Source organism: Nyctereutes procyonoides, unplaced genomic scaffold, assembly GCF_905146905.1.
Source record: "Nyctereutes procyonoides isolate TBG_1078 unplaced genomic scaffold, NYPRO_anot_genome, whole genome shotgun sequence".
Classification (NCBI taxonomy): Eukaryota; Metazoa; Chordata; class Mammalia; order Carnivora; family Canidae; genus Nyctereutes; species Nyctereutes procyonoides.
In genome coordinates this window covers 76,839,630-76,864,277 of record NW_026575146.1, presented here as the reverse complement: position 1 = coordinate 76,864,277, position 24,648 = coordinate 76,839,630, and the positions used below count along the sequence as shown (strand labels likewise).

The window sequence follows — 24,648 nt, the reverse complement described above, 5'->3', positions numbered from 1 at the left end:
ACCCCATCCCTGACCCTCAGCTCTCCCTTGACCCCCCTCCCCCACTGACCCACTGAAGAGAAGCTTCAGTGGCTAAGGACTGGCATCATTCCCTTTATGTGACATTGTTTAGGACCAGGGTTCAAATGGCTTGTTTTCAGACAGAGGCTCCATTCTTGTCAAAGAGGAGTCAGATGTCCAGTGGGGAAGAGGTAGAGTATGTGGTGAGGTGGGCCCCAAATCCGAAGCTCAAACACCAGCGGAGGAGGGGGTAGCCTCTCCCATCCAGAGCTCTGAGAGGTGGCTCTCCATGTTCAGTAGCTGGGGAGCCCTGGAGGAAGGGGAACCCCGAAGGGTGACAGCATGGTCCAGAGGAGGAATGTAGAAGCAGCCACAGGTTCCTGATTTAGAGATAACTCAGCACCTCAGTACAAGAGTGCCAAAAAATTCAGAGATTTCCCCAATCAAGAAATGGGCAGAAGACATGAACATTTCTCGAAAGATGATATACAAATGGTCAACAGACACATGAAAAAATGTTCCACATCACTTGGCATCAGAGAAATACAAACCAAAACTACAATGAGATACCACCTCACACCAGTAAGAATGGCAAAATTAACAAGTTCAGGAAATGACAATTGTTGGTAAGGATACAGAGAAAGGGGAACCCTCTCACACTGTTGCTGGGAATGCAGGCCACTCTGGAAAACAGTAAGGAGGTTCCTCAAGAAGTTGAAAATAGAGCTACCCTACAACCTAGCAATTGCACTACTGGGTATTTACCCCAAAGATACAAATGTAGTGATCCAAAGGGGCACCTGCACTCCAATGTTTATAGCAGCAATGTCCACAATAGCCAAACTATAGAAAGTCCAGACGTCCATCGACAGATGAATGGATAAAGAAGATGTGATAAATATATATATATTTGCATATATTTTATATATATATAATGGAATACTACTCAGCCATCAAAATATGAAATCTTGTCATTTGCAATGACATGGATGGAACTAGAGGGTTTTTTTAGATTTTATTTATTAATGAGAGAGACATAGAAGCAGAGACACAGGCAGAGGGAGGAGCAGGCTGGGCTCCCACATGCAGGGGGCCCAATGTGGGACTCGATCTCAGGACCCTGGGATCATGCCCTAAGCTGAAGGCAGATGCTCAACCACTGAGCCACCCAGGTGTCTCGGAACTGGAGGATATTATGCTAGGCGAAAGAAGTCAGAGAAAGACAACTATCATATGATCTCACTCATATGTGGAATTTAAGAAACAAAACAGAGGATCATAGAGGAAGAGAGGAAAAAAATAAAATGAAATCAGAGAGGGAGACAAACCATAAGAGACTCTAAATCATAGGAAACAAACTGAAGGCTGCTCACACAGCCTGGGGGAGGGATGAGGTAACTAGGTGATGGACATTAAGGAGGGAGCATGATACAAGGAGCACTGGGTGTTATATAAGACTGATGAATCACTGACCTCTACCTCTGAAACCCATAATATATTATATGGTGATTAATTGAATTTAAATAAAATAAGATTTACATTTTAAAAAAAGAAGAAGAGGGGATCCCTGAGCGGCTCAGTGGTTTAGTGCCCGCCTTTGGCCCAGGGCATGATCCTGGAGTCCCGGGATCGAGTCCCACATCAGGCTCCCTGCATGGAGCCTGCTTCTTCTCCCTCTGCCTGTGTCTCTGCCTCTCTCATTCCGTGTCTCTCATGAATAAATAAATAAATAAATAAAATCTTTAAAAGAAGAAGGAGGAGGAGGAGGAGAAAATTCAGAGATTTCACAGAGACCAGCCTCCATGTTTCCATTCAGAAATTTACCTGCACCCAGGACAAGAGACATCAGGCATCAGAGCCACCCACCCACAGCCACACACCCTGAGGGAGCACTAGGTCCAAGTAAAAGACATCAGCAAGAGACAAAAAAAAAAAAACAAAAACACCAAACTGGTCAAACCTAAAAGGGGAATTGTCTAGAAAGATATAGGGATGTCATAGAACAAGGGTCAGAGCTGCTAGGGGGCCTGGTGGGGACCATAGCCAGGATGGGCAGAGCTGGGGACCAGGGAGTCTCCCAAGCTCTGTGTCTGAGTACATGGCTCTCTGAGTCTCTCTGTCACCTCTTAATTCTCTCTCATCTGGCTGTCTGTCCTTGTGTCTGCCTCTCCTCTCTTTTGGCCTCTCATCTTGTGTCTCTTTTTTTCATATCTGTTTCTCTCTTTCTTGCTCCCTACCTCCCAGTCACTGTCTCTGCAAGGTGTCTCTATTCCTCTCATCTGTCTCTATCATGCTCTCTCTCTCTCTCTCTCTCTCTCTCTCAATCTCTCATCCTCTCATCCTTCTCCCTGTTGTATGTTGCTCTCTGACCATCATCGCCACCAGACAGGGTTGTGTTCTCTGTATTAATTAACCTGTTAACATCTGTTTCCTTCCAGCAAAAGGCGGGCTTTACAAAGGCGAAGATTTGTGTCTGTATTATTTTCTGCTGCCTCCCCGTGCCAGGAATAGTACCTGATTCAATGAATTTATGTCAAAGAATGGGTGGAACATCATTCTCACCGACATGATTATTCAATGATAACTGTGAACACATTGATACTAGTTGTTATTGTTATAGCTGTTGTCTATTGGGTAATACAGGAATTGGGCTAAACAGTTGCTTGTTTAAGCCTCATAAACCCTCCTGTGAAGTGAGTACTGTTATCATGCCCATTTTTCAGATTAGGAGGGCAAGGAGGAGCAGCTTGCCCTATATAAGCCCAGGCCTTGTCTGCCTCCAAAATCCAGAGAGTTTATGCCTGGTGGTTGAGAACGTGGGATCTGTCTGGATTGTAGGTCGGAATGTCTGCTCTCGCACTTAGCCAACTTGACCTTTAAAAAGTGAAGTAAGTCAGTCAGAGAAAGACAAATATGAACCATTTCACTTAGGTGGAATTTAAGAAACAGAACACAGAGGGAGAGGGGGGGACAGGTTGTTAAATAGAGAGAAGGAAGGGGAAGAGGGGGAACCAGGCGAGGGGCCTTAAGAGTACACTTGTTGGGCACCTGGGTGGCTCAGTGGTTGAGCGTCTGCCTGGCTCCGGTCGTCATCCTGAGGTCCTGAGATTCAGTCCCCCACGGGGACTTCCCCGCAGGGAGGCTGCTTCTCCCTTTACTTATGTCTCTGCCTCTCTCATGAAAAAATAGAATCTTAAAAAAAAAAATTGGGACGCCTGCGCGGCTCAGTGATTGAGCATCTGTCTTCGGCTCAGGCCGCGATCTCGGGGCGCGGGATCGAGTCCCGCATCGGGCTCCTTGCGGGGAGCTGCTTCTGTCTCTGCCTCTCTGTCTCTGTCTCTCACGAATAAATCAATAAAATCTTAAAAAAAAAATAGCAGTTTAAAAAAGTGTGCTTGTTGCGGTGAGCTCGGAGAAAGGTACAGAAGTGCTGGATCACTCTACTGGAAGCCAGAAATTAATACAACACTCTGTTAGGTACACTTCAACAAGAAACGACAAAAGCACCCGGCAGGACCTCCAGCGCCCTGACGCGACGGCTCCGGCCCCAGCCAGCCTGCGGCCTCTTCTGCGCAGGCGCGCAGGGGCAGCCCCGCCCCGCCCCGCCCCGCCCCGCCCCGCCCCGCCCCGCCCCTACTCTGCAGGCGCCGGAGAGCCGGGGTGCGGGTCGGTGGGAGCTTTTCAGCGCCCGCGGGGTTTCGGTGCTACTAGGCTGCCCGGTTCTCTGGGCAGTGGCTGGGCGTCCGCGGCGGCCGGGGAGGGAGCGCGAACCCCGAGATCCGGGGAAGAGGCTGTGCCGGAGGGGCACCCGGAGGAACCCAGTTATGTGGCCGCCGCCGCTGCTGTGGCTGCTGCCGCTGCTGCCCTGGGCACCCACGGAAGCCGGTGAGTCACCCCCGGGCGGGCCAGCGGCCGCTGGTCCCCCTCTCCCTCTCCACCAGCGGGATGCTCGGCCTCCCCCCGCCCCCGGCTGCGGAAACCGGCGGGCCCTCAGGCTCCCAGAAAGCGAGTTCGCTGCCATGGGTCCAGGAAAATTACTGCGGAGGGTGACTCACGGGCCGCCACCTCAAGTCCTGTGACTGCTCACCGGTTCTTCCCCCCACCAGATACCAAACCCTGGCCCGCTGATCCCCACAGAGAATGCTTGATGGGGGAGGGGGGATAAGAGGGCGGTGGCACATAACCCTTTCCCCCTTCTGACCCCAAATGTATGGCTCTAAGAGCATGGCCATTCATTCATTCATTCATTCATGCACGTGTGCATGCATTCAGCGCTTACTATGTGTCTGTCAGTGTTCCAAGTCCTGGGGATACAGCTCTGAACTCCAGCGGGCCCTGGTTTCAAAACAGCTTTTGGCATTTTTAAAAAAGATTTTATTTATTTATTCATGAAAGGCACAGAGAAATAGGCAGAGGGAGAAGCAGGCTCCCTGCCGGGGGCCAGATGAGGAACTTGAGCCCAGGGATCATGCCCTGAGCTGAAGGCAGACAGACGCTCAACCCCTGAGCCACCCAGGCATCCCACTTTTGGCATTTAATGCCTGTGAGAGCTCAGGAGAGTTTCCTAAGCTCTGTGTTTCCATAAAATGTGTTGGGGATTGGGGTAGCTGGGAGGGGGTGGGGGGCAGACACTTTTTATGACTGTGTCTTGGGAGGATGCTGAGCAAAGTTGGATGCACTTGGTAGCATAGTGATATTGATAATTCGTATGAACAGTTTTAATACTGAATGTAGACTTGGGGAAGCCACGGTCCCTTATCTCACCAAAAAGGTGACTCCCAGAACACCAGGCACAGTTCCAGAAAAGAGGAACTCCACAGTTTGAGGAGTTCACAGAGGGCCACCAACCCAAATCTCTTAAGGAGATTTCCAATATGGGTCCCACTGTGACCTCCATTTACAGATGAGGAGATTGAGGCATGGAGAGGGGAAGTAATTTGCCCAAGGCACCAGCAAGAAGTAGCAGGTCCGATGAGTAAATGAAAATAGTGGTCAGGGCCCCCTTGACCAGGGCAGGAGAGCCTGGTGCCCAGGATCCTAGGTGCAGGGTAGATCAGGCCCGGGGTTGGCCCTAGGCTATGCTACTCCTCCGTTAGCCTAGGCAAGTGGCTTAACCCTCAGAGGTGCACCTCACCTCTCTGTCCAGTAGGGATGAAAAAACTAGTGCACATCTCATTGGGGCAATGGAGAGGGTTGCAGGAGGCCACGTGTCAGAAAGCAGCTCAGTGTCTGGCACAGATAGGCACCAAAGTGTGGTTATTAGACTTCACTCAATCTTAATGGCACCTTGGCAGGGAGGAAACTTGCTGTTTGCTGGAGGAAAGTACCGGAGAAGGAGATCCATGTGCCCAGAGCCATGCAGCTCAGCAGTGGCAGAGCTGGGATTCAAACCCATGTTAGCATGCTCACCACTCCACAATTGCTTGTGTCCAAACCATGCCCTCCTCCACCCAGCACGCTCTAAGCACCCCTGTCCATCACCTCCCAGCTTCTTCTTCCTCATAACACAATTATTATAACATTCACCTTGATAGAGCCATTGGGACATGCTAATCCCTCCACGTAGATTTCACTGTCTCGTCCATTCAATAACCCTATGATGTTATAACCATCCCCCAATTTACAGATGATAAAACTAGACTCAGAGGAGTGAAACCACCTGCACACAGACCCACAGTTGCTGAGTAGCAGTACCGGGGTTCAAAGAACTTAACTCCTTCCCACTGTCTCCATTATCTTTATTATTAAAAATAAGAATGTATATCACCGTGTTTATTCATAGCAATAAAAGCCAAGACATAGTGAAGACCTACTATGTGCTGAGGCTGAAAGATTTTAATAGGGAGCCTGGTGGGTTAAAGGTCAAGACTGCCAAGTGTAGACTGCAGGGTTCAAATCCCACTTCTGCCATTTACCCTCTCTGTGACCTGGAGCAAACGACTCTCTGCCTTGGTTTCCCCGTCTATAAAGTGGGGCTGACAGTAGTGCTGGCCTCAAAGAGCTGTTTAAGGACTAAATGCTAAGAGATGTGTGAAGCACTCAGAACAGCCCCTGACCTGTGTAAAGCAACCTGTGCTAACTGTTATTAGTCCCACATTACAAGCTGGGAAAGAATCAGAGAGGTTAAATAACCTGCCTGAAGCCTCACAACAGAGATTGGAAGGGATCCAAAATCCTTGGGTTATAATCGCCTCCCTTCTTGTGCCAGGATCCCCTATAAACCTCCCAATCAGGGTCCATGCATAGTAATACTAATACTAATATTACCATATTTCATAGATTCTAAGATTTAAAGTTTCTGCCTCCTTTTTTCTACCCCTCAATTGGACATCCTGTAAATGACAGCATCCCAGTGACATTGACAACACTGAGCCGATGAGAACGTTCTGGAACTAGATAGTAGTAATAGTTACGTACATGACTCATTGCCACAGAATTGGGCACCTTAAAATGGTTTAAATGGCAGATTTAAGTTTTTAACCACAATATGGACCACAATTTAAAGCATCGATGATGCTGAGATTGGGGAAATACGGTAATAACAGCACAGTGAAGCTGTGGGGATGGTTGCAGGCCCGGGTAGGGACTGGGATGGTGGGGGTGCCAGTGGGCGGTGCCCCTCGGCATCCAGACCTCCCAACGCCGGGTCTGACCCTGCCCTGTGTTCCCCTGCAGGGCCTGTGACCGTGGGTGTGCTGGCGCCGGCGCAGGTACATGGCCTCCTGGGCGACACTGCAGAGCTGTCCTGCCAACTGCCGCCACTGGAGCATGCGGTGCACGTGACACAGGTGACCTGGACCCGGCGGGATGCGGCAGGAGAGGACTTCAATGTGGCGGTCTTCCACCCCACGCAGGGCCCCAGCTTCCCGGAGCCTGGGCGGTTGGAGTTTGTGGCTGCCAGGCCCGGTGAGGAGCTGCGGGACGGGTCACTGGCCCTGCGGGGACTGCGCGCAGATGATGAAGCCAACTACACCTGCCGCTTCGCCATGTTCCCCGAGGGCAGCAGGGGTGCCCATACCTGGCTCCGGGTGTTGGGTGAGCAGAGGAGCAGGGATTAAAGGGGGGGTAGGGCTGGAGGAAGGAGGTGCAGGGATGGAGGGTCAGATTCTGTGGGGACAAAAGGAGGAGATGAGGCAGTGATGGGAGGGCCAGAGTGGGGGGGGCGGGGGGGATGCAGCGAGGGAAGTCAGAGAGGGAAGGGGCTGGAGGCTAGGAGGAGAGTTGGGATCCTGGAGGGTAAGATCTTAAAAGCTCTTGCAAGCTGAGGGCAGAGCATGGAGGAGGGTGGGTAGGAATGGGGAACAGGGGGAGTCCGGGGAAGTCCCAGCAGGGGCCTGGGAAGCAGGGAGGCCAGGGCTTGCTTCCCAGTTGGCTACTACTAGCTGGGCAAGTGCTTTCTTTAAAAAAACAAACGTATTTTTAAATTTATTTATTCATGAGAGACACAGAGAGAGAGGCAGAGACACACACAAGGGAGGAACTGGTTCTCCACAGGGAGCCCAATGGGGGACTTGATCCCAAGACCCCAGGATCATGCCCTGAGCATGAAGACACTCAACCACTGAGGCACCCAGGCATCCCTTAGCAAGTGCTTTCATCTCAGATTCCCCCTTTCCTCGCCTGTAGAATATGCTTTGTGACGAGAGTGCTGCCCTCACAAAGCTGTCCTGTTAGTCTCTGGAGTTTATCCAGCTGAACCTTAGAACAGAGGCCAGCTGTGAGCTCCTGATGGCTGTCAACCACTGTTTCTACCTTTGTTTGTTTTTTTCTTAAAGATTTTTATTTATTTATTCATGAGAGAGACAGAGAGAGAGGGGCAGAGACCAGGCAGAGGGAGAAGCAGGCTCCATGCAGGGAGCCCGATGTGGGACTCGATCCCAAGACTCCAGGATCACACCCTGGGCCAAAGGCAGGCACCAAACCACTGAGCCACCCAGGGATCCCCCTGTTTCTCCCTTTGATAAGGAATTTGAATTATACCAACCAGAAGGAGAGTGACTCTGACACCGGTAGAGGAGGCTTTCCCCAGAGGGGCCCAGACATCCCCAGGCATTGTAGAAGACTCGTGGTTCATTTTCCTGAGCACTAGGAATAATAATACAGAATATTTCCTCTTTGAAATTGAGTAGGAAGTCTCTATGCCTCTGTGAAATGGAGATCACTACGAGGATCACAGTGAAAGCTGACATGTACTTAGCGTTTGCTGGCCAGGAACTGATCCAGACCTTACAAGAGTGACTCCTGCACAATCAAGTGCTTGGAACCAGGGCCGGGCACACAGCACCCAACCATGGGTGGTGCTTGTCATTTCAGCAAACCTGGGACTTCAGGTCTTACAGTTCGGGATGAGGGTAAAACAGAACCAGTGAGCGGCCCTGGGCCCAGTTCCCGGCTTCTAGCAGCTGCGTCACTGGCACCCTGGGGCTGGATTCAAGGACACCACCACCACCACCATGCTGCCTTTCCTGTTAGCAGGGGCCTTTGCTGAGGACGAAGCTGGGGGAAGTGCTCCACACTGTGGGTTAAAGCTCTTTTGGTGGATCTCGGTGGCACACTTCGCGCTCAAATTGCAGCTGTGTCAGGCGCAGAGGAAGCTCATAAAAGGTTATATGGTTAACCTCTGTCATGGTTAGGTGTGTGACCAATACAACCAGAGAGAGCAAGCAAGACCTATTGGAAAGATTGAAAAATTTGGTGTTTGAGATCTCTGAAGATGAAATATTCACTTCTCTGATTACAGCCAGAAATTTAGTAGAGCAGGGGGGCGCCTGGGTGGCTCAGTCAATAGAGTGTCTGACTCTTGATTTCGGCTCAGGTCATGATCTCAGGGTCATGAGATCAAACCCCATGTCGGGCTGCATGCTGGGCATGGAATCTGCTTGGGATTCTCTCTCTCCCTCTCCCTCTGCCCCACCCCCTACCCTCAGAACAAGCCCTCACTCACTCTCTGTGTCTCTAAAAAAAAGAAAATTTCGGAGAGCAGAAACAGGTTGGACACATCCTACTAATAGATGATCAGCCCCTACCTGATTTCAGAGAAATACGAACAAGTGATCCTAATGCTGTGGTCATAGGCTTGGCACCAGAACACTTTGATTATCAAATTCTGAATTGGGTGTCCTGGTTACTCCCGGATGGGGTGCCTCTGATAATAATCTACAAAGCCAAGTATTGCAAGAGGAGAGAGGGTCTAGCCCCGGGCCTGGCCTGTTCCTGACGGCTTTAGAGTAGGCCACAGACACCGAGGCCACTGTAGTGGGAAAACCAGAGAAAATGTCCTTTGTGGAGGCATTGCAGGGTGCTGGCCATGAATCTGAGGAGGCCATCATGATAGAAGATTACAGGGATGATGTTGGTGGGGCTCAGAATGTCGGCACACTGGGTGTCTTAGTAACAACTGGGAAATATCAAGCAGCAGATGAAGAAAAATACTAATCAGTCTCCTCAACTTTGTGAGAGCTTCCCTTGGGCTGTAGGCCACATTCGGCAGAGTCTATCGTGACCCCTAATGTGAATCAGAAGCAACTGGAAACACAGCTTCTCGTGTGTGGAATTAATCCCTCCCTAACTCCATGCCAGCAGACCAACCCTCCTCTACTGTACGTCAATTAAAAAGGTGTTGCATTGCAGCCAGCCCCTAAGCCTTGCTTATGTCTTTTGTTCTGTTTTGTAAAAGATGATGAGACTCAAAGAAAGTGAAAGCTAAGATTTTAGGCCATTCCTTTTAAAATAGTCCTCAGGTTAGGCAGGGCTGGGAGGGAGGTTCCATAAGGAGTCGTGTTCTCGGCCATCTCCTCGCTGGTACTTTGGGAGGGGGCGGTGTTCAGATTGTGAATAAACTTGCATGGCATTTTGTAAATGAGAAGATAATGTGTTGAAAAGCGTATTTGGCTGCAGTTTTAATATTGGGTTCAGCTGTGAAATCTATCAGACGTGCCCGTGGGGCACCTGGGTGGCTCAGCCGGTGGAGTGTCTGCCTCCCGGCTCACGTCATGATGCCAGGGTCCTGGGATCAAGACCCACATCAGGTTCCTTGCTTGGCAGAGAGCCTGCTTCTTCCTCTCCCTCTGCCTGGCACTCCCCCTGCTTGTGCTCTCTCTCTCTCTCTCTCTCTCTCTCTCTCTCTGTCAAATAAATAAATAAAATCTTAAAAAAAAAAAAGAGGAAGAAGTGCTAAGTGGAATACAAGTCAGGAAAAGCAAAACAAATTGTCGTTCAGCCCAAGTGATCGAGTGAATTTGCTTTCACAGATGTGGAAAACTAGATTATCTACTAGATCAGTCCCAGCACAGTGACTTCTTTTTCTCTGCATTAGCCAGAGATGACTAATTTAAATTTCCAACTTGATTTTAATTTAAAATTTCCTTTAATAACCTGTTCGTTACAGATGCCTATTGCATACTGTTGTCACTTTTATTTTGGAAAGTTATGTAACATTAAAAGTACCAGTATTTTACCAAAAAGAAAACACACACACACACACACACACACACACACACACCAAAAAACCCACAACCATGAGTCATATTTAAGAGAAATCTCCAGGGGGATCCCTGGGTGGCTCAGCGGTTTAGCGCCACCTTTGGCCCAGGGCGTGATCCTGGAGTCCTGGGATCGGGTCCCACATTGGGCTACCTGTGTGGAGCCTGCTTCTCCCTCTGCCTTTGTCTCTGCCTCTCTCTCTCTCTCTCTCTCTCTCTCTCTCTCTCTCTCTCTCATGAATAAATAAAATCTTAAAAAATAAGAGAAATCTCCAACCCATAATAATGCAACAAAAACAAGCAATAATGAGGAAGGAAGCAAGTGGAGCTCCAGGTTTGGGAATCACCAGAATAATGATGAAGGGTTTAGAGTGAGACCTCACGTGAAAGCCCAGCTCTGTCCCATAGAACTGTGTGACCTTAAGCCTGTCTTCCCTTCTCAACCTGCAGAGCACTGCTCAGCCCTCCTCTCCTCCATGAAGCCCTCCTTCACTCCACCAACGCTGCGGCACCCCTTTTGGGATTCCCCCACCCCAGCCTTGCCCACTGCGGGTTGCCACACTCTCAGGAAATCTGTCTTCCCCTTTGACGGTGTAGCCCCTGAAGGCAGGGCTGGGTCCTATCATCACCCGTGATACAGCCAGACAGTGTATTCAATTCCTAATAATAATAGTGTTTACTGAGCACTTATGGTGCCAAGTACCATTTTATATTCTCATTGCCTATGATCCTGTCATTATCTCCCGTGGACAGATGGAGAAGCACATGTGCCCACAGCCACCCAGCGGCTCAAGGACAGAGCTGGGATTTGAACCTGGCCCGCCTGTACTCTCAGCTAGCTGCCCCTCTCCCCCAACCCTCCAACCCCCGCTGCTGTGATGTTTGTTGAAAGACCGCAGGTGAGGACTGACCGGTCCCTTCCCCTCCTGTCCGCAGCCCAGCCCGAGAACAAGGCAGAGCCCGAGGAGGTCCCGTTCAGCCCGCTCAGCCCAGAGCCTGTGCCCGTGGCCCGCTGTGTCTCCAGTGAGGGTCGCCCACCCGCCCGCATCTCCTGGCCACACCTGGACGGCCAGGCCAGTGAGAGCCAGGTGCCTGGACACCTGCCTGGCACGTTCACCGTCATCAGCCTCTTAACCTTGATCCCCTCGAGCAAGGTGGACGGCAAGAATGTCACCTGCAGAGTGGAACATGAGAGCTTGAAGAAGCCCGTCCTGCTGCCCGTGACTCTCGCTGTGCCTTGTGAGTGTGCCCAAACGTGAGCAAGCACAAGGACCACTACATCGTCTACACGGGGCCCCCTGGGCCACAAACAACACTATCCTTCATGGTCTGTACCAGCTTCTTAGGCGACAGTCCACACTGCACCCTGGTTTGTCTACCCTGGCTCTCCTGGTCACTGTCTACAGTGACACCCCACAGTCTCTCCCAACTCCCTTGAACACGGCCTATGCCCACTGCCTCCACCTGCTTCCCTAGGCAACTGTCTACACTGACCTTGCCCGCATTGCTACACTGTTTACTGCACTGTCTACCCCAACTCCCTTGTCCATTTTCTACACTGCCTTACCATTGTCTACACTGGGTTTCTGAATATTCCCTCTTGGGCAGCTGCTACACTGAATCCCTCAGGCACTGTCTTCCTTGGACACCTGCAACATTGCCACTGGGTCTGAGGGAAGAGGGATCAACACTGGCTCCTCCCCATAAAAAAAAAAAAAAAAAAAAAACACTCTGTCTCATTGACCTTGCCCATGGGGACTTTGAAAAGTCCTCCCTGTCGATCACATTTGGGATGGATAAGCAGCAGCTGAAGCAGAGCCATCCAGGATTCTTCCTGGCAGGACTTGTCAGAGCCTTGAATATATGTTCCTGTGGGTTATGGGCACCTAAGAGGCCTTTTCTCACAGGAGACCCACAGAATACCAGGACCTAGCTACCAAGGAAAATGAGTACAGAGGAGCAGGTCCCCAGAAGCCTTCTCAGCACCCCCCTACCCCCCACCCTGCCAAGGACTTTTGGCCTGCTGTTCTCTGAAGAGATCCATTGCCCCAGACTCCTCAAAGGCCTCTCTGTCTTGGGCTATTCCTGAAGCCCATTGAGGCCTTTTCTCATTATGCCATGACCCCACGTATCTTTAGGCCCCTCTGAGGAGTCCCTGTCTCTGAACCTGTGTGTCTATTTCCCTCAGACCCTCCTGAAGTCTCCATCTCCGGCTATGATGGCACTTTATACATGGGCCACAGTGAGGTCACTCTGAACTGTGACGTCCGCAGCAAACCAGAGCCCACAGGCTATAACTGGAGCACGTGAGTCCTGGGTGCACCTGGGCTCCAGGGTCTGAGGGAGGAGGGGGCTGTGGGCCTGGACTCCTGGGTCCGAGGGAGGAGGGGGCTGGGGGCCTGGACCCCTGGGTCTGAGGGAGGAGGGGGCTGGGGGCCTGGATTCCTGGGTCTGGGGGAGGAGAGTTTGGGGCCTGGACCCCTGGGTCTGAGGGAGGAGGGGGCTGGGAGCATGGACTCCCAGGTCTGAGAGAGGAGAGTTTGGGGCCTGGATTCCTGGGTCTGAGGGAGGAGAGTTTGGGGCCTGGACCCCCAGGTCTGAGGGAGGAGAGCCTGGGGAACTGGATTCCTGGGTCTGGGAGAGGAGAGTTTGGGGCCTGGACCCCTGGGTCTGAGGGAGGAGGGGGCTGAGAGCATGGACTCCCGGGTCTGAGAGAGGAGAGTTTGGGGCCTGGATTCCTGGGTCTGAGGGAGGAGAGTTTGGGGCCTGGACCCCCAGGTCTGAGGGAGGAGGGGGCTGGGGGCCTGGACCCTCAGGTCTGAGGAAGGAGAGCCTGGGGGCCTGGATTCCTGGGTCTGAGGGAGGAGAATTTGGGGCCTGGACCCCTGGGTCTTGGGAAGAAAGTGGGTACAAGAAAGTAAAAAGAGAGAAGTCGACTTTAGGCCCCAGTGAACTTTCTGTCTTGTATGAACAGTTTATGAGAGGTCGGTTCAGGTTCGCTGTTACACCTGCTCTTTTGCGTGGCCTGCTGTGTGCCGGTGGCCACCTCGTCCCGTGTGATTCCCCACACTCCGCGCACAGGCAGCATCATCGCCGCGCCCGGGGTTCTTTAAGCCGGGCCCCAGTAACCACCATCATCTGCATGGGTCCCATGGCCACAAGGGCGTAGAAGTGGCTCTCAAATCAGCATCTGGCTCAACCTCCTAACCTCGGGACTGTGCCACCTCTCAGGTCACCTCATGTAACCTGCTCAGTCACTTCTGACAGAGCGGGTGCTGTCCCCATTCTCTGGATGAGGAAACTGAGGCTCAGAGCACTCAGATCTCCTTGGATTCATACCAAGGCTAGGGGGAAGAGTGGGGGAAGCAAAAAGCAAAGGAATCGATAGTTTTACATAATTCGCATTGGGCTTTTGTTCTAATTACAAACAAATTTATGGCCGTTATAGAAACTTCAGACAATCCAGTTATGAGCAAAAAGAAAAAACTAAGAATGTGTAGTCAAGTGCCCAGAAACATCCACCGTTACCCCATACCCCTCCCGCCTTCTGTTCTCTACGCTTCTCTCCCTCCGTCTCGGGAACGCCTTTCCATGTCAGCTCGCAGGGCCGCATCCCCGTGCTCCCCAGCATCTCATCGGGAGAATTTGTAGACATACAAAAAAAGCTGTAAGACTTTGCCAGGGAGCGCTCAGAAACCCCCCATGTGGATTTCTTCCACTCATACTTTCCTGGACCTGCTCAATCATGTCCATCAATCCATCCCTCTCTCCATCCATCAGGATGTTTTTGTTTGTTTGTTTGTTTGTTTGTTTTACCTCTTATGCACTTCAGAGTACCCGCAACCCCCTTTGCGGTGCTGCTGGGATTCCGTTCCATCCTATGTGCATGCCATCAATTATTTAACGCCCCCTGCAAGGGAGATAGGGGGCTCCGTCCCTCTTGCAAGCATGCAGATGCCGCAGGGGTGATCATCCCCACCTGCCTGGCTCGGTGGATGGGCACAGCTGTGCCTCTAAGGAATCGTGGCCTCGGGTCTTCCAGTGAGTGGTGTTGGCTGACGCCTCCCCATCCTGCCTCAAAGCGCCGTGATCCAGGCTGCTGAGCCCACATGGCTGGGTTTCCATCCCAGCTCTGCCAAGCGCCCAGAACTCCGTGCTTGCATCTTCTCTGTCCATTAAACTGAAATGGGTCTGCTGTTTACCGTGTGCCAGATCCCACTGGCCAACACACCCTGGTAAATGAGACAGGCCACATTCCTTCCCCTCCTGGTGTTCCGTCCTAGCAGGGGAGGGAAACAATAAACAAAATAACATTGTGAGGTGTAGTGTGTCGGATGGGGATAAATGCTGGGAAGAGGTAAAGCAGAGCGGGCGGGGGGGGGGGGGGGGTTTGCAGTTGCAATAAGCTGGCCAAGAAGGCTGTCGCTAAGGTGACGTCTGAGCCCAGGCCTGAAGGAAGTGAGGATGCGCCGTGCACATACCTGGGGAAATAGCATTCCAGGCAGAGGGAACAGCATGTGCAAAGACCCTGCAGTGGAAGCCTAACTGGAGTGTTGGAAGATGAACTCGGAGGCCACTGTGGATACAGAGCAAAGGGGAGAGTAACAGTGTGGTCCGAGGTATCTGCAGCCAGTGGATGGGGTCTGTGGCTGTGTTAGCACTTTGGGTTTATGCAGGGTGAGGCGGAAGCCACAGGAAGGCTCTGAATAAAGAAGGGATGTGAAAAGTTAGTACTCACAAGATCTCTCCAGCTGCTCATAGGGGACAGTATGGTGGGGGTGGGGTAGAGGCAGGGAGTCCCATGAAAAGGTAGCCAAGGTGGCCCAGAAGCTGGGGGATCAGACTGGGGTGGTGGCCGGGGAGGCCTGCAGAGGGGCTGGAGTCTAGAGAGGTTTTGGAGGTGAGATGGGTGGGACCCGCTGATGGGTTGGATGTGGGTGTGAGTGGAAGAGTCGGGGAACTCCAGGGTTGCTCTCAACTTTGATCAGAGACAGCATGAGTACACAGTGAGAGCTCACACCTGCCACTTCACCCATCTGTCTCTCCCAGGACTGTGGGTCCCCTGCCGCCCTCTGCTGTGGCCCAGGGCTCGCAGCTCCTGATCCATACCGTGGACGAGTCAATCAACACGACTTTCATCTGCCGTGTCAGCAACGCCCTAGGGACTGGCCAGGCAGAACTGAGCATCCTGGTCAGAGGTGAGGAGCCCCTTGGGTGGTAAGAATAGAGGGACCGAAGGAGGAAGTCCCAGCAGGATTCCCTCTGAGGGAGGAGTTTGGAAGTGCTCCCTGGTTAAGAGAGTCCTCAGACACAAGAATGCTTTCTGATTCCCATCCCCCCAAATCCCCCTCATGAAAGGACCAATGCAGTCAGCTTTAGTCTCTGTTAACATCTGTACCACTGAAACTATTGTACAGCCTGCTGGATAACCCCCTCTGCAAACCCAGGGTTGGGTAGTTGCAGGAGGCTTGTCCCCAGGGTCTCAGAAAGGCCTTCCCAAGTATATTAGTCAGGAGTCTCTATCAACTGCAATTGATAGAAGGACAACTCAAATCAGTCTAAGCAAAAACGGGACTTTATTGAAAATGCACCTTCAGGTACGGTTGGATCCAGATGCTCCAACTGTGAAACCCAGGAACTTCCCTTTACATCTCTTGTCTCTGCTTTTCTCTGTGTTCTCAGGGAGGTGAGCTGTCCCTTGGCAGCTACAGCCTCCCATCTCACCCATCTAGTAATCCCAGGGGAGAGAATATACCACTTCCAGTAGCTCTAGCCAAAGTCCCCAGGGCTGGCTGTCATTGGCTTAACTGGGGTCACAGCCTCCCTATGAATCAATCACAATAGCTTCAGAGAATGAAATGCTCTGACTGGCCAGACCTGGGTAAAAGTCCTGTCCTAGGAACCCGGGGGTGGGGTCAGGTCCTCCTAACCATATAGACTGAGAGACAGAGCAGTAGCTTCCCTAAAGGATGAGGAGTAATGTTTAAGGGCAGGTGAAGACCCCAGAAGCCTCTGAACCTAACTCTGCTTCCTTTTGTTCTTGCAGAAAAACCTCCCAACAAGCACGGCTTGTCCACTGTGACCATCATCATTTGCGGAGCTGTGGCCGGGATCATTGTGGTCCTGGGGTTGCTGATATATTTCTTGCTGCGCAGACTCTCCCGTGAGTCCCTCCTCTTTGGCACATCTCCTGCCTCTCAGCAGTGAATTAGCATTACAACTGCCATGGCTGGCCGCCTATTGTGATCTATACTAAGCCCCATGCATGGCAGCCTCCCGCTGAATTCTCAGTACCATGAGGTTCACCCATTTTACACGTGAGGACACTTAAGTTCAGAGGCTCTTGTTCATCGGATCGGTGATTCCTTTTACAAATGTTTAGGGAGTAAGGGTAGCAGCTGGCACTCTGATCCCCACCTCTGAAGGTCCTGATGCTCTTTTTTTTCTTTTAAGATTTTTTATTTGTTTATTCATGAGAGACACACAGAGAGGCAAAGACACAGGCAGAGGGAGAAGCAGGCCCTTCGCACGGAACCCATGTGGGGCTCAATTCCCGGACCCAGGACCATGACCGGAGCCAAAGGCAGACACTAAACTGCTGAGCCACCGAGGCATTCCAAGGGCCTGATGCTTTTTTTTTTTTTTAATTTTTTTTTATTATTTATTTATGATAGTCACAGAGAGAGAGAGAGAGAGGCAGAGACACAGGCAGAGGGAGAAGCAGGCTCCATGCACCGGGAGCCCGATGTGGGATTCGATCCCGGGTCTACAGGATCGCGCCCTGGGCCAAAGGCAGGCGCCAAAAACCGCTGCGCCACCCAGGGATCCCCAGGCCTGATGCTCTTGACACAAGGGATCCACCCAGGCTGTCCCCCTGCCTGGAGCACCCTCCCCATGTCTCCTTCTGGTGAAGTCCTTTGGCTGCAAAAGAAGAGCTACATTTTCCAGAGCACTTTATACCTGTGGTGCCAGGGACTTTCTGTGCAATGCCTCTCTCAAATGCTCACTACCACCCTGCAAAGTGAGTCCTGCCATGAGCCCCACAGTAGAGACAAGGAAATGTTTGCTTGGAAAGATGAGGTCTGCCAACAGGCGCACAGCCAGAAGGTCAGGCAGAGAGGGTGGTTCTGTTGCCCTCAAAGCTTATACCCTCAACCGCTAAACAAAACTGCCTCCTCACAGCCCCGCTGGAGGCCGCCTCCTCCAGGAAGCCCTTTCTGATCTCCCAGAGTGAGCCTAGCACCTTTTCTGGTCTTCCCCATCCTCCATCCCAGCCCTTGCCCACTCTGGGATGCCACTGTGTGGGGACTTGTCTGTCTCTCCAGGGAACTGTGATCCCCAGAAGAGCAGAGCTAGAACTGTCATGGTCATGGCTGTGTCCCCAGCCCCACCTCCCACTGGGGGCCGGGCACACAGGAGACACTTGAGGAAGTATTTATGAAGTATGGCATCTCCAGGGCCCTCATTCTACTGCTTTATTAATTGTGTCATCAAGGGCAAATGACCGACTCTCTTTGACTCCGTTTCCTCCTCTGTGAAATGGGAGTAACTGTACCTCATCATACAGGTAAAGTGCTTGGCACAGCATTTGGCTCGTCATAAGCCACATGCTGGCTGTAGGTAGGCTCTAATAACTATTGCCGCTGATACTATTACTATGATTAATCTGAACTCCATGAGAGTAGGGATTTGTGTCTGTTTTGCTCATAGCTGTCCCTGCAGCACCTAGCATGCACCTGGCACAAAGTAGACATTTCCTATTTGCTAAATAAATCCCTGTTTGATGGTTGAGGAAACCGAGGCACAGAGAGTCAATTGCCTGAGGTCACACAGCTCCTAAAGAACAGGGCTGGGATTTGAGGGCTTCTATCGTATTCTAGAACCCATGCTGAATAAATATCTATTTATACTTAATAACTACATGAATAGCTGGGTAAGACATATACCCCAGTCCTGTTTTACGAATAACCACTGTGGGGAGTGGCTCCTCGATGTCAATGGCAGAATTGGGGCTGAGAATTCAAGGGGCTCTGACACCCACATGTGTCCTCTTGCCATGCTTTCCAGCATTGTCATTCATTCCTGACAGCTTCTCCTCTTCTTTCCCTAGGTCAGAACCGACGCAGCTCCACTGCTAATGGCGTAAGTATGGTGGTGGAGATGAGGAGGGTGTGGAGTCTGCATGGACATTCCCAAGGAGGGGACAGACACCTCTGGGCACCCACAGCACTTAACCAAAAGCCAGCATGGTGTCAGGAGCCAGGTCCTGGATCTTTTCTCCAAATACCTAGAGCAGTGGTTCCCAACCTTTCCTACTGGGCAGACTTCCCTGAAAAGTTTGCCCAAAATGCAGGTTCCTATGTCCTGCCCTCTGAGAGTCTGGTCTGGTGGGCTTGTGCTGGGGCCTGGGGATCTACATTTCCATAGATGCCCCATCCCTCCCCACTCACGACCATACCTTAAGAAGTACTGCCCTGGCTTCCAGGGAGATGGGAGGGGACAGGTCTGCAGCTGTTTGCACCCTGAACTTCAGTGTTTGGAAGGGCCCTGAGGCTAAAGTTTGAATATCTGCCTTCTAGCATGTCATCTATACAGCTGTGAACCCCGATGCCAGCTCCTCCCGGGATCCACAGACAAACAGCACCAGGTGACAAGGTGACAGTGTCACCACTGTTGGAGAGAGACTGGGGCTGGGGAGGAATGGACTTTGCAGCTGGACCCCTGGCCCAGTGGATGCAGTCTCCCTTCAAAGAGAGTGGCCACCCTTCTCACGCCAGACCTCAAGACCCACAGTGGCAGGTGCAAGTCCAGCTGTCCCCACGACCCCTCCCTCTCAGGTTCAGTTATTCACCGGAAGGAATCCCAGAACTCAGGAAAGTGGTTGTGCTCATGGTTACAGTTTACTACAACGAAAGTATGAGATTAAGATCAGAAGCATGAAAAGTTGCATGAGGCACCATCCAGAAGAGTCTTGGCACCACCTTTCACTTGCATTGACAGTACTGACTTTTCCTGGCAATGATATGTGTCAACACAGAGTCCTGCCAACCGAAGAAGCTCAGCTGAGCCTTGGTTTCCAGGGTTTTTATTGGGGAGTCCATCATTGCAGACACTGGCTGACCACCCATGGAACTGACTTAGTCTCCAGCACCTCCCTAGGGCAAAGCCTCACTATAAATCACACTGTTAGGATAGACTCACTGATGCTGCCCACAGCCCCAGGCAAAATAAGACTCTTATCAGCCAGGATACTCCCAGGGGCTTAGAGATTCCCTTCCTCCCAGAGCCAGGGGCAAAGGAAAGGGCTAAATCTCACTTTGGGCAAGATTAACCCTTTCCTGCATTGTCATTGTGGGGCCACACAGACTATTGCAAGTGCCAGCAAAGTTTTGTAAGAATCTGACCTCTGGCCTTGAACTTCTGAATCTCCATGTCAGTGGAATCCCTGTGGTTACAAGAAAGAGCTGCCAGCCTTGTCCAGAAGAGAAGCCGAGGCTGGAACTCAGCTGCTCAGGGCACTCTGAGGAGCAGAAACAATGGTAGACATAAACTTGGAGGATGCAAGTTCCTGGTACCTTCTGCCAAGACTTGGGGCCTGGCATTGACAGGACATCGGAGGTTGACAGGACATCAGAGAAGGGGAGCCAGTACCCCACCAAAGAAAGCAAAATGTCAAAAACAAGGAGGAAAAGGTTCTAGGAGAGCAGAAACCACATCTGTGCAAGCCATACTGACGGCCCTCAGACCAGGGAGGATACAGCCCAACATCCCAGAGGGAGAACTTCTCAGGTACAACTGACCCATTTCTTTTACAACAGACTCTGACCTTGGAGGCAGGCACCAGAATCCCTCAGACCAGGGAGGATACAGCCCAACATCCCAGAGGCAGAGCTTCTCAGATACAACTGACCCATTTCTTTTACAACAGACTCTGACCTTGGAGGCAGGCACCAGAATTCCTCTAACAGTGAGACCTGCCTGTTGGGGAAGTACTTGGCAGGAAAGACCACGGGCCAGGATGCTAAACTGGAGCATGAGGCATGAGCTGCTGTACAAGAGAAAACAAGAAGTTCTTGGGATTCACTCAGGGTAGAAGGGAGAGTGTGAACAGCCTCCATAAGGGGTAAGTGGTAGGGATGGCAAGGAGAGATAAATGGGAGGTTGGCCACATTGCTACTACATGAACCCCTGTCCAGCCCCCAGCCCCAAATACTTTCTTAAAGTTAATTTATTACACCTCAAGTGTCTGTGTGCAGGGGAGGTCTTTCATAGGAATTGGAGACAGGCTGTTTTGTGTGAACAAAACCAAAGGTGTGGGAGCAAGAACCTGAGTCAAGGGGTCACTTGGGTGTCTCAATGGGTTAAGTGTCTGATCCTACATTTTTTAAAGATTTTATTTATTTATTTATTTATTTATTTGAGAGAGAATAAGCAGAAAGGAAGGGCAGAGGGAGAGAGAAGCAGATTCCCCACTGAGCAGGGAGACTGATGCAGGACTCAATCCCAGAACCCCAGGATCATGACCTGAGCCCAAGGCAGACGCTTAACCCACTGAGCCGCCCAGGTGCCCCTAAATAGCACATTTTATTTTAAGATTTTATTTATTTACTCATGAGAAACACAGAGAGAGAGGCAGAGACACTGGCAGAGGGAGAAGTAGACTTTCCGCAAGGAGCCCGGTGTAGGACTCGATCCTGGGACTGCAGGATCACACCCTGAGCCAAAGGAAGATGCTCAACCGCTGAGCCACCCAAGCATCCCTGAATAGCATATTTTGGATGGAGGAATTGTATCACCACAAACTTAGTGGCTTAACACACAAAATTCTTCTCTCACAGTCTGGAGGTCAGAAGTCCAGAGTCTCACTAGGCTAAAATCAAGGTGTTAGCAGGGCTGGAGGCTCCTCCTCTGGAGGCTCCAGGGGAGAATCCATTCCCTGCCTCTCCAGCTTCTAGGAGTGCTGCTGGCATCCCTTTTCATATGGCCCATCCTATGGCCTTTCCTCCCCCTGCTCCCACCTCCCTCCTCCAAATTTCTTGCCTCTCTCTTTATAGAACCCTGTAATCACACCAGGCCCACTCGGGTCATCCAGACTGAGCTCCCTATCTCAAAGTCCTCAACAAGATTTTATTTGTTTGAGAGAGAGAGCGCATGAGTACAAGCAGGGGAGCAGCAGACAGAGGGAGAGGGAGAAGCAGGCTTCCCGCTGAGCAGGGGCCTGATGCGGGGCTGGATCCCAGGATGCTGAGATCATGACCTGAGCCAAAGGCAGACGCTTAACCCACTGAGCACCCAGGCACCCCCAGACACTTGTTCTGCACCTTTCTTTTATTACTAAGGTTTCTGGGAATTCTAAGAGAGTGTCTTTAGTCTTTTTACAAAAAGTCACATAGTGGGGTACCTGGGTAGCTGAGGACTTTTTCAACCAAGCCCCTACTGGACAGGCGTTTGTAGTATTTCTGGCCCTTTACCATTACAGTGTTGTAATGAGTGGCCTTACGCGCTGTCACACCCCAGCTCATGTTGACACATGAGTGTAGGACATACTTCCAGAGGTGAAATTGCTAATCAAAGAATATGTGCCCCTGCTGTTGTGATAGATACTATAAATGGTCCTTCCTAGAAGCCTCTCTGCTGGGCAATGATGGATGTGACCACTGGTTTCGGTGGGGGGAGCATCTGTGAATTCCACAAGAGTCAGGAGTGGAGAGCAGACCCAGAATTTTGGTATAGGAGTCAGAAAAACTTCACATAAAATTGAGAAAAAACCTGATGATCAATATTGGAGAAGGAAGGGGACAGTGTCTGATGGAGAGCCTAAAATAGCCCCAAACCCTCCCTCAGCTGACTCTGCTCCTACTGGGAGGAAAAGGAGTTCTGAGCCAATGCTCAAAAGGCTACATAGTGTAGGATTCCGTTTGCAGGAAATGTCCAGCGTAGGCAAATCCATAGAGGCAGAAAAGCCATCAGTGGTGGCCAAGGCCTGAGGGAAGGAGGTGACAGTGAAGGACTGCTTAATGGGTTCAAGGATTCTCTTTGGCACGATTGAAAAAACGTTCTGGAAATAGTGGTGATGGTTGCACAGCACTGTAATGTATTAAATGCCACTGAGCTGCACATTTTAAATTGGTTAAAATGAGGGGCGCCTGGGTGGCTCAGTCGGTTGCTCAGTCCGTTGAGTGTCTGACTCCTGATTTTGGTTCATGTCATGATCTCAGGGTCGTGAATGGAGCCCTGTGTCGGTTTCCACGCTGAGCACGGAATCTGCTTGAGGATTCTCTCCCTCTCCCTCTCTGTTTCAAATAAGTAATATAATATAATATAATGGTTAAAATTATCAAAAAATAAATGTGGTTAAAATGATCAATTTTTTTTTTTAATTTTTTAAAAGATTGTATTTATTTATTCATGAGAGATACAGAGAGAGAGGCAGAGACACAGGCAGAGGGCGAAGTGGGCTCCCTGTAGGGAGCCCCATGCGGGACTTGATCCCAGGGCCACAGGATCATGACCTGAGCCAAAGGCAGACGCTCAACCACTGAGCCACCCAGGTGCCCCAAAATGATTGATTTTATATGTTAGTTTTACTACTATAAGAGAAAAAAACTTTAAAAATTTTTATAGAAAAAAATGTTTCCCAGCTCTTAGGAGCCGAATTTTTAAGAACCAATTAAATTCATGAAGTGAAGGATGGGTGAATTTTTTTTGAAGATTTTTATTTATTTATTTTTTTGTGAGAGAGAGAGAGCATGAGCATGGGTGGGGAGGGGAGGGAGAAGCAGACTCCCCGCTGAGTAGGGAACCTGTCGTGGGGCTGGATCCTGGGATCATGACCTGAGCTGAAGGCAGATGCTTACCCACTGAACCACCCAGGTGCCCCAAGGATGGGTGAATCTTAAAGAAAAAAATAGTATTCTAACTTTTAAGGAGAACAGTTCTTTAATGAGTCTTTATAAGCACAATAAGGCAGACTTTCTTCAAGGGGAGGGGCCGTTGCAATAGAGCCATTGCTACGGGATCTTGTGGGGAGTGGGTGGGGGATTAGATTCAGCTCTGAACACAGCAAGGACAAGTAGGACTTTATAACCAAGGAGCAGGTGGGGGGCAGCAGGTGGGATATTACTAAGATGTAAATCAGATGTAAGGGGGATCCTGGCTAACCTAACCTGACAAGATTCTTACTGAAGACAGACCAGGATGACCAGACATCACCTGGGGAGTGGGGGGAGCCGAGAGGATGAACCTATCAGACGTGGAGGGCAAGTGCTATCAAGGGCCGATAGCTGACTTAGGAGGATACTTGCCAAATTTGGACAAAACAGACATGAACACAGACCTCATAGGAAGTGTGCTGGGGAGCCTAGGTAGAGGCCAGTCGATGAGAGAATCTCCATCAGTATATAAAAATGTGATGGTGAGAATGCTTCAGGTTCGTTCCAAGAGCAGAGAGTGCCCCTCTCCCTGCTGCTCCCCAGGCCCAGATTAAAAACAAGGAACCGGATTGTCTGTTTCTACTCCAGACACCGTGTGTGGAGTTCAGCTCTGCTACTCTGCTGTTTGTTCTATTTTCCACCACTCGTTGGCATCATCCTCAGGCTGGTGCCAAGATGGCTGCTGCATTCCTGCCATCACAACCAGACCCAGACCTGGAAAAACAGACCAGCGTGTCCTGGGTGAAGTTCCCCAGCAGCCTCTTCTCGGGCATCATTGGCCAGTGTCATCCACTGCTCAACCAATCCCTAGAGAAGAGGACTGCTTGGGAGGCTTGGACCACTCGGGACCTGTCCTCTGGGGTTGGGGAAGAGCCCAGAGGAAGGCTGCAGAAGGGACAACAGAAGTCTGGACCTCTGGTATTTATTAGCAGTGACTCTCTGGGTAGTTGGAAGATGACTGAATGTTACTCTCTTCTTTTTGAGCTCATACTGTCTAAATTTTCCATATTAAACCTTGACTTTTAATAATGCAAAAGGAATCAAAGTCATTATTTGAAAGAAACAAACTGAAAGAGAGAGAGAGAGAGAAGCTTCAGCATGCAGAAAATCCAGAATAACTGGCTTTGCTTTATGCGCTGCCTAGCGCTGCTTACAGAGCCTCTGCTAAGGGGGTAGTGGTGATAATCTATCAGAGTCCCCCTGACACCCTCAACTCCACTCCTGCTGCACAACCA

General features: G+C 50.8%; 1 protein-coding gene and 1 pseudogene across 1 annotated transcript; both read left to right on the top strand.

Annotated features, from left to right (window-relative positions):
* The first annotated feature begins 3,637 nt into the window (after window positions 1-3,637).
* PVR (PVR cell adhesion molecule) lies at window positions 3,638-24,442 on the top strand. The gene is made up of 8 exons (XM_055311339.1): window positions 3,638-3,885; window positions 6,676-7,035; window positions 11,418-11,720; window positions 12,670-12,787; window positions 15,531-15,679; window positions 16,528-16,644; window positions 18,592-18,623; window positions 19,061-24,442. The coding sequence occupies exons 1-8, from the start codon at window positions 3,825-3,827 to the stop codon at window positions 19,130-19,132; spliced, it is 1,212 nt and encodes a 403-aa protein (XP_055167314.1). The 5' UTR covers window positions 3,638-3,824; the 3' UTR covers window positions 19,133-24,442.
* On the top strand, window positions 8,489-9,829 carry LOC129500674 (haloacid dehalogenase-like hydrolase domain-containing protein 2; annotated as a pseudogene).
* Window positions 24,443-24,648: the final 206 nt, after the last annotated feature.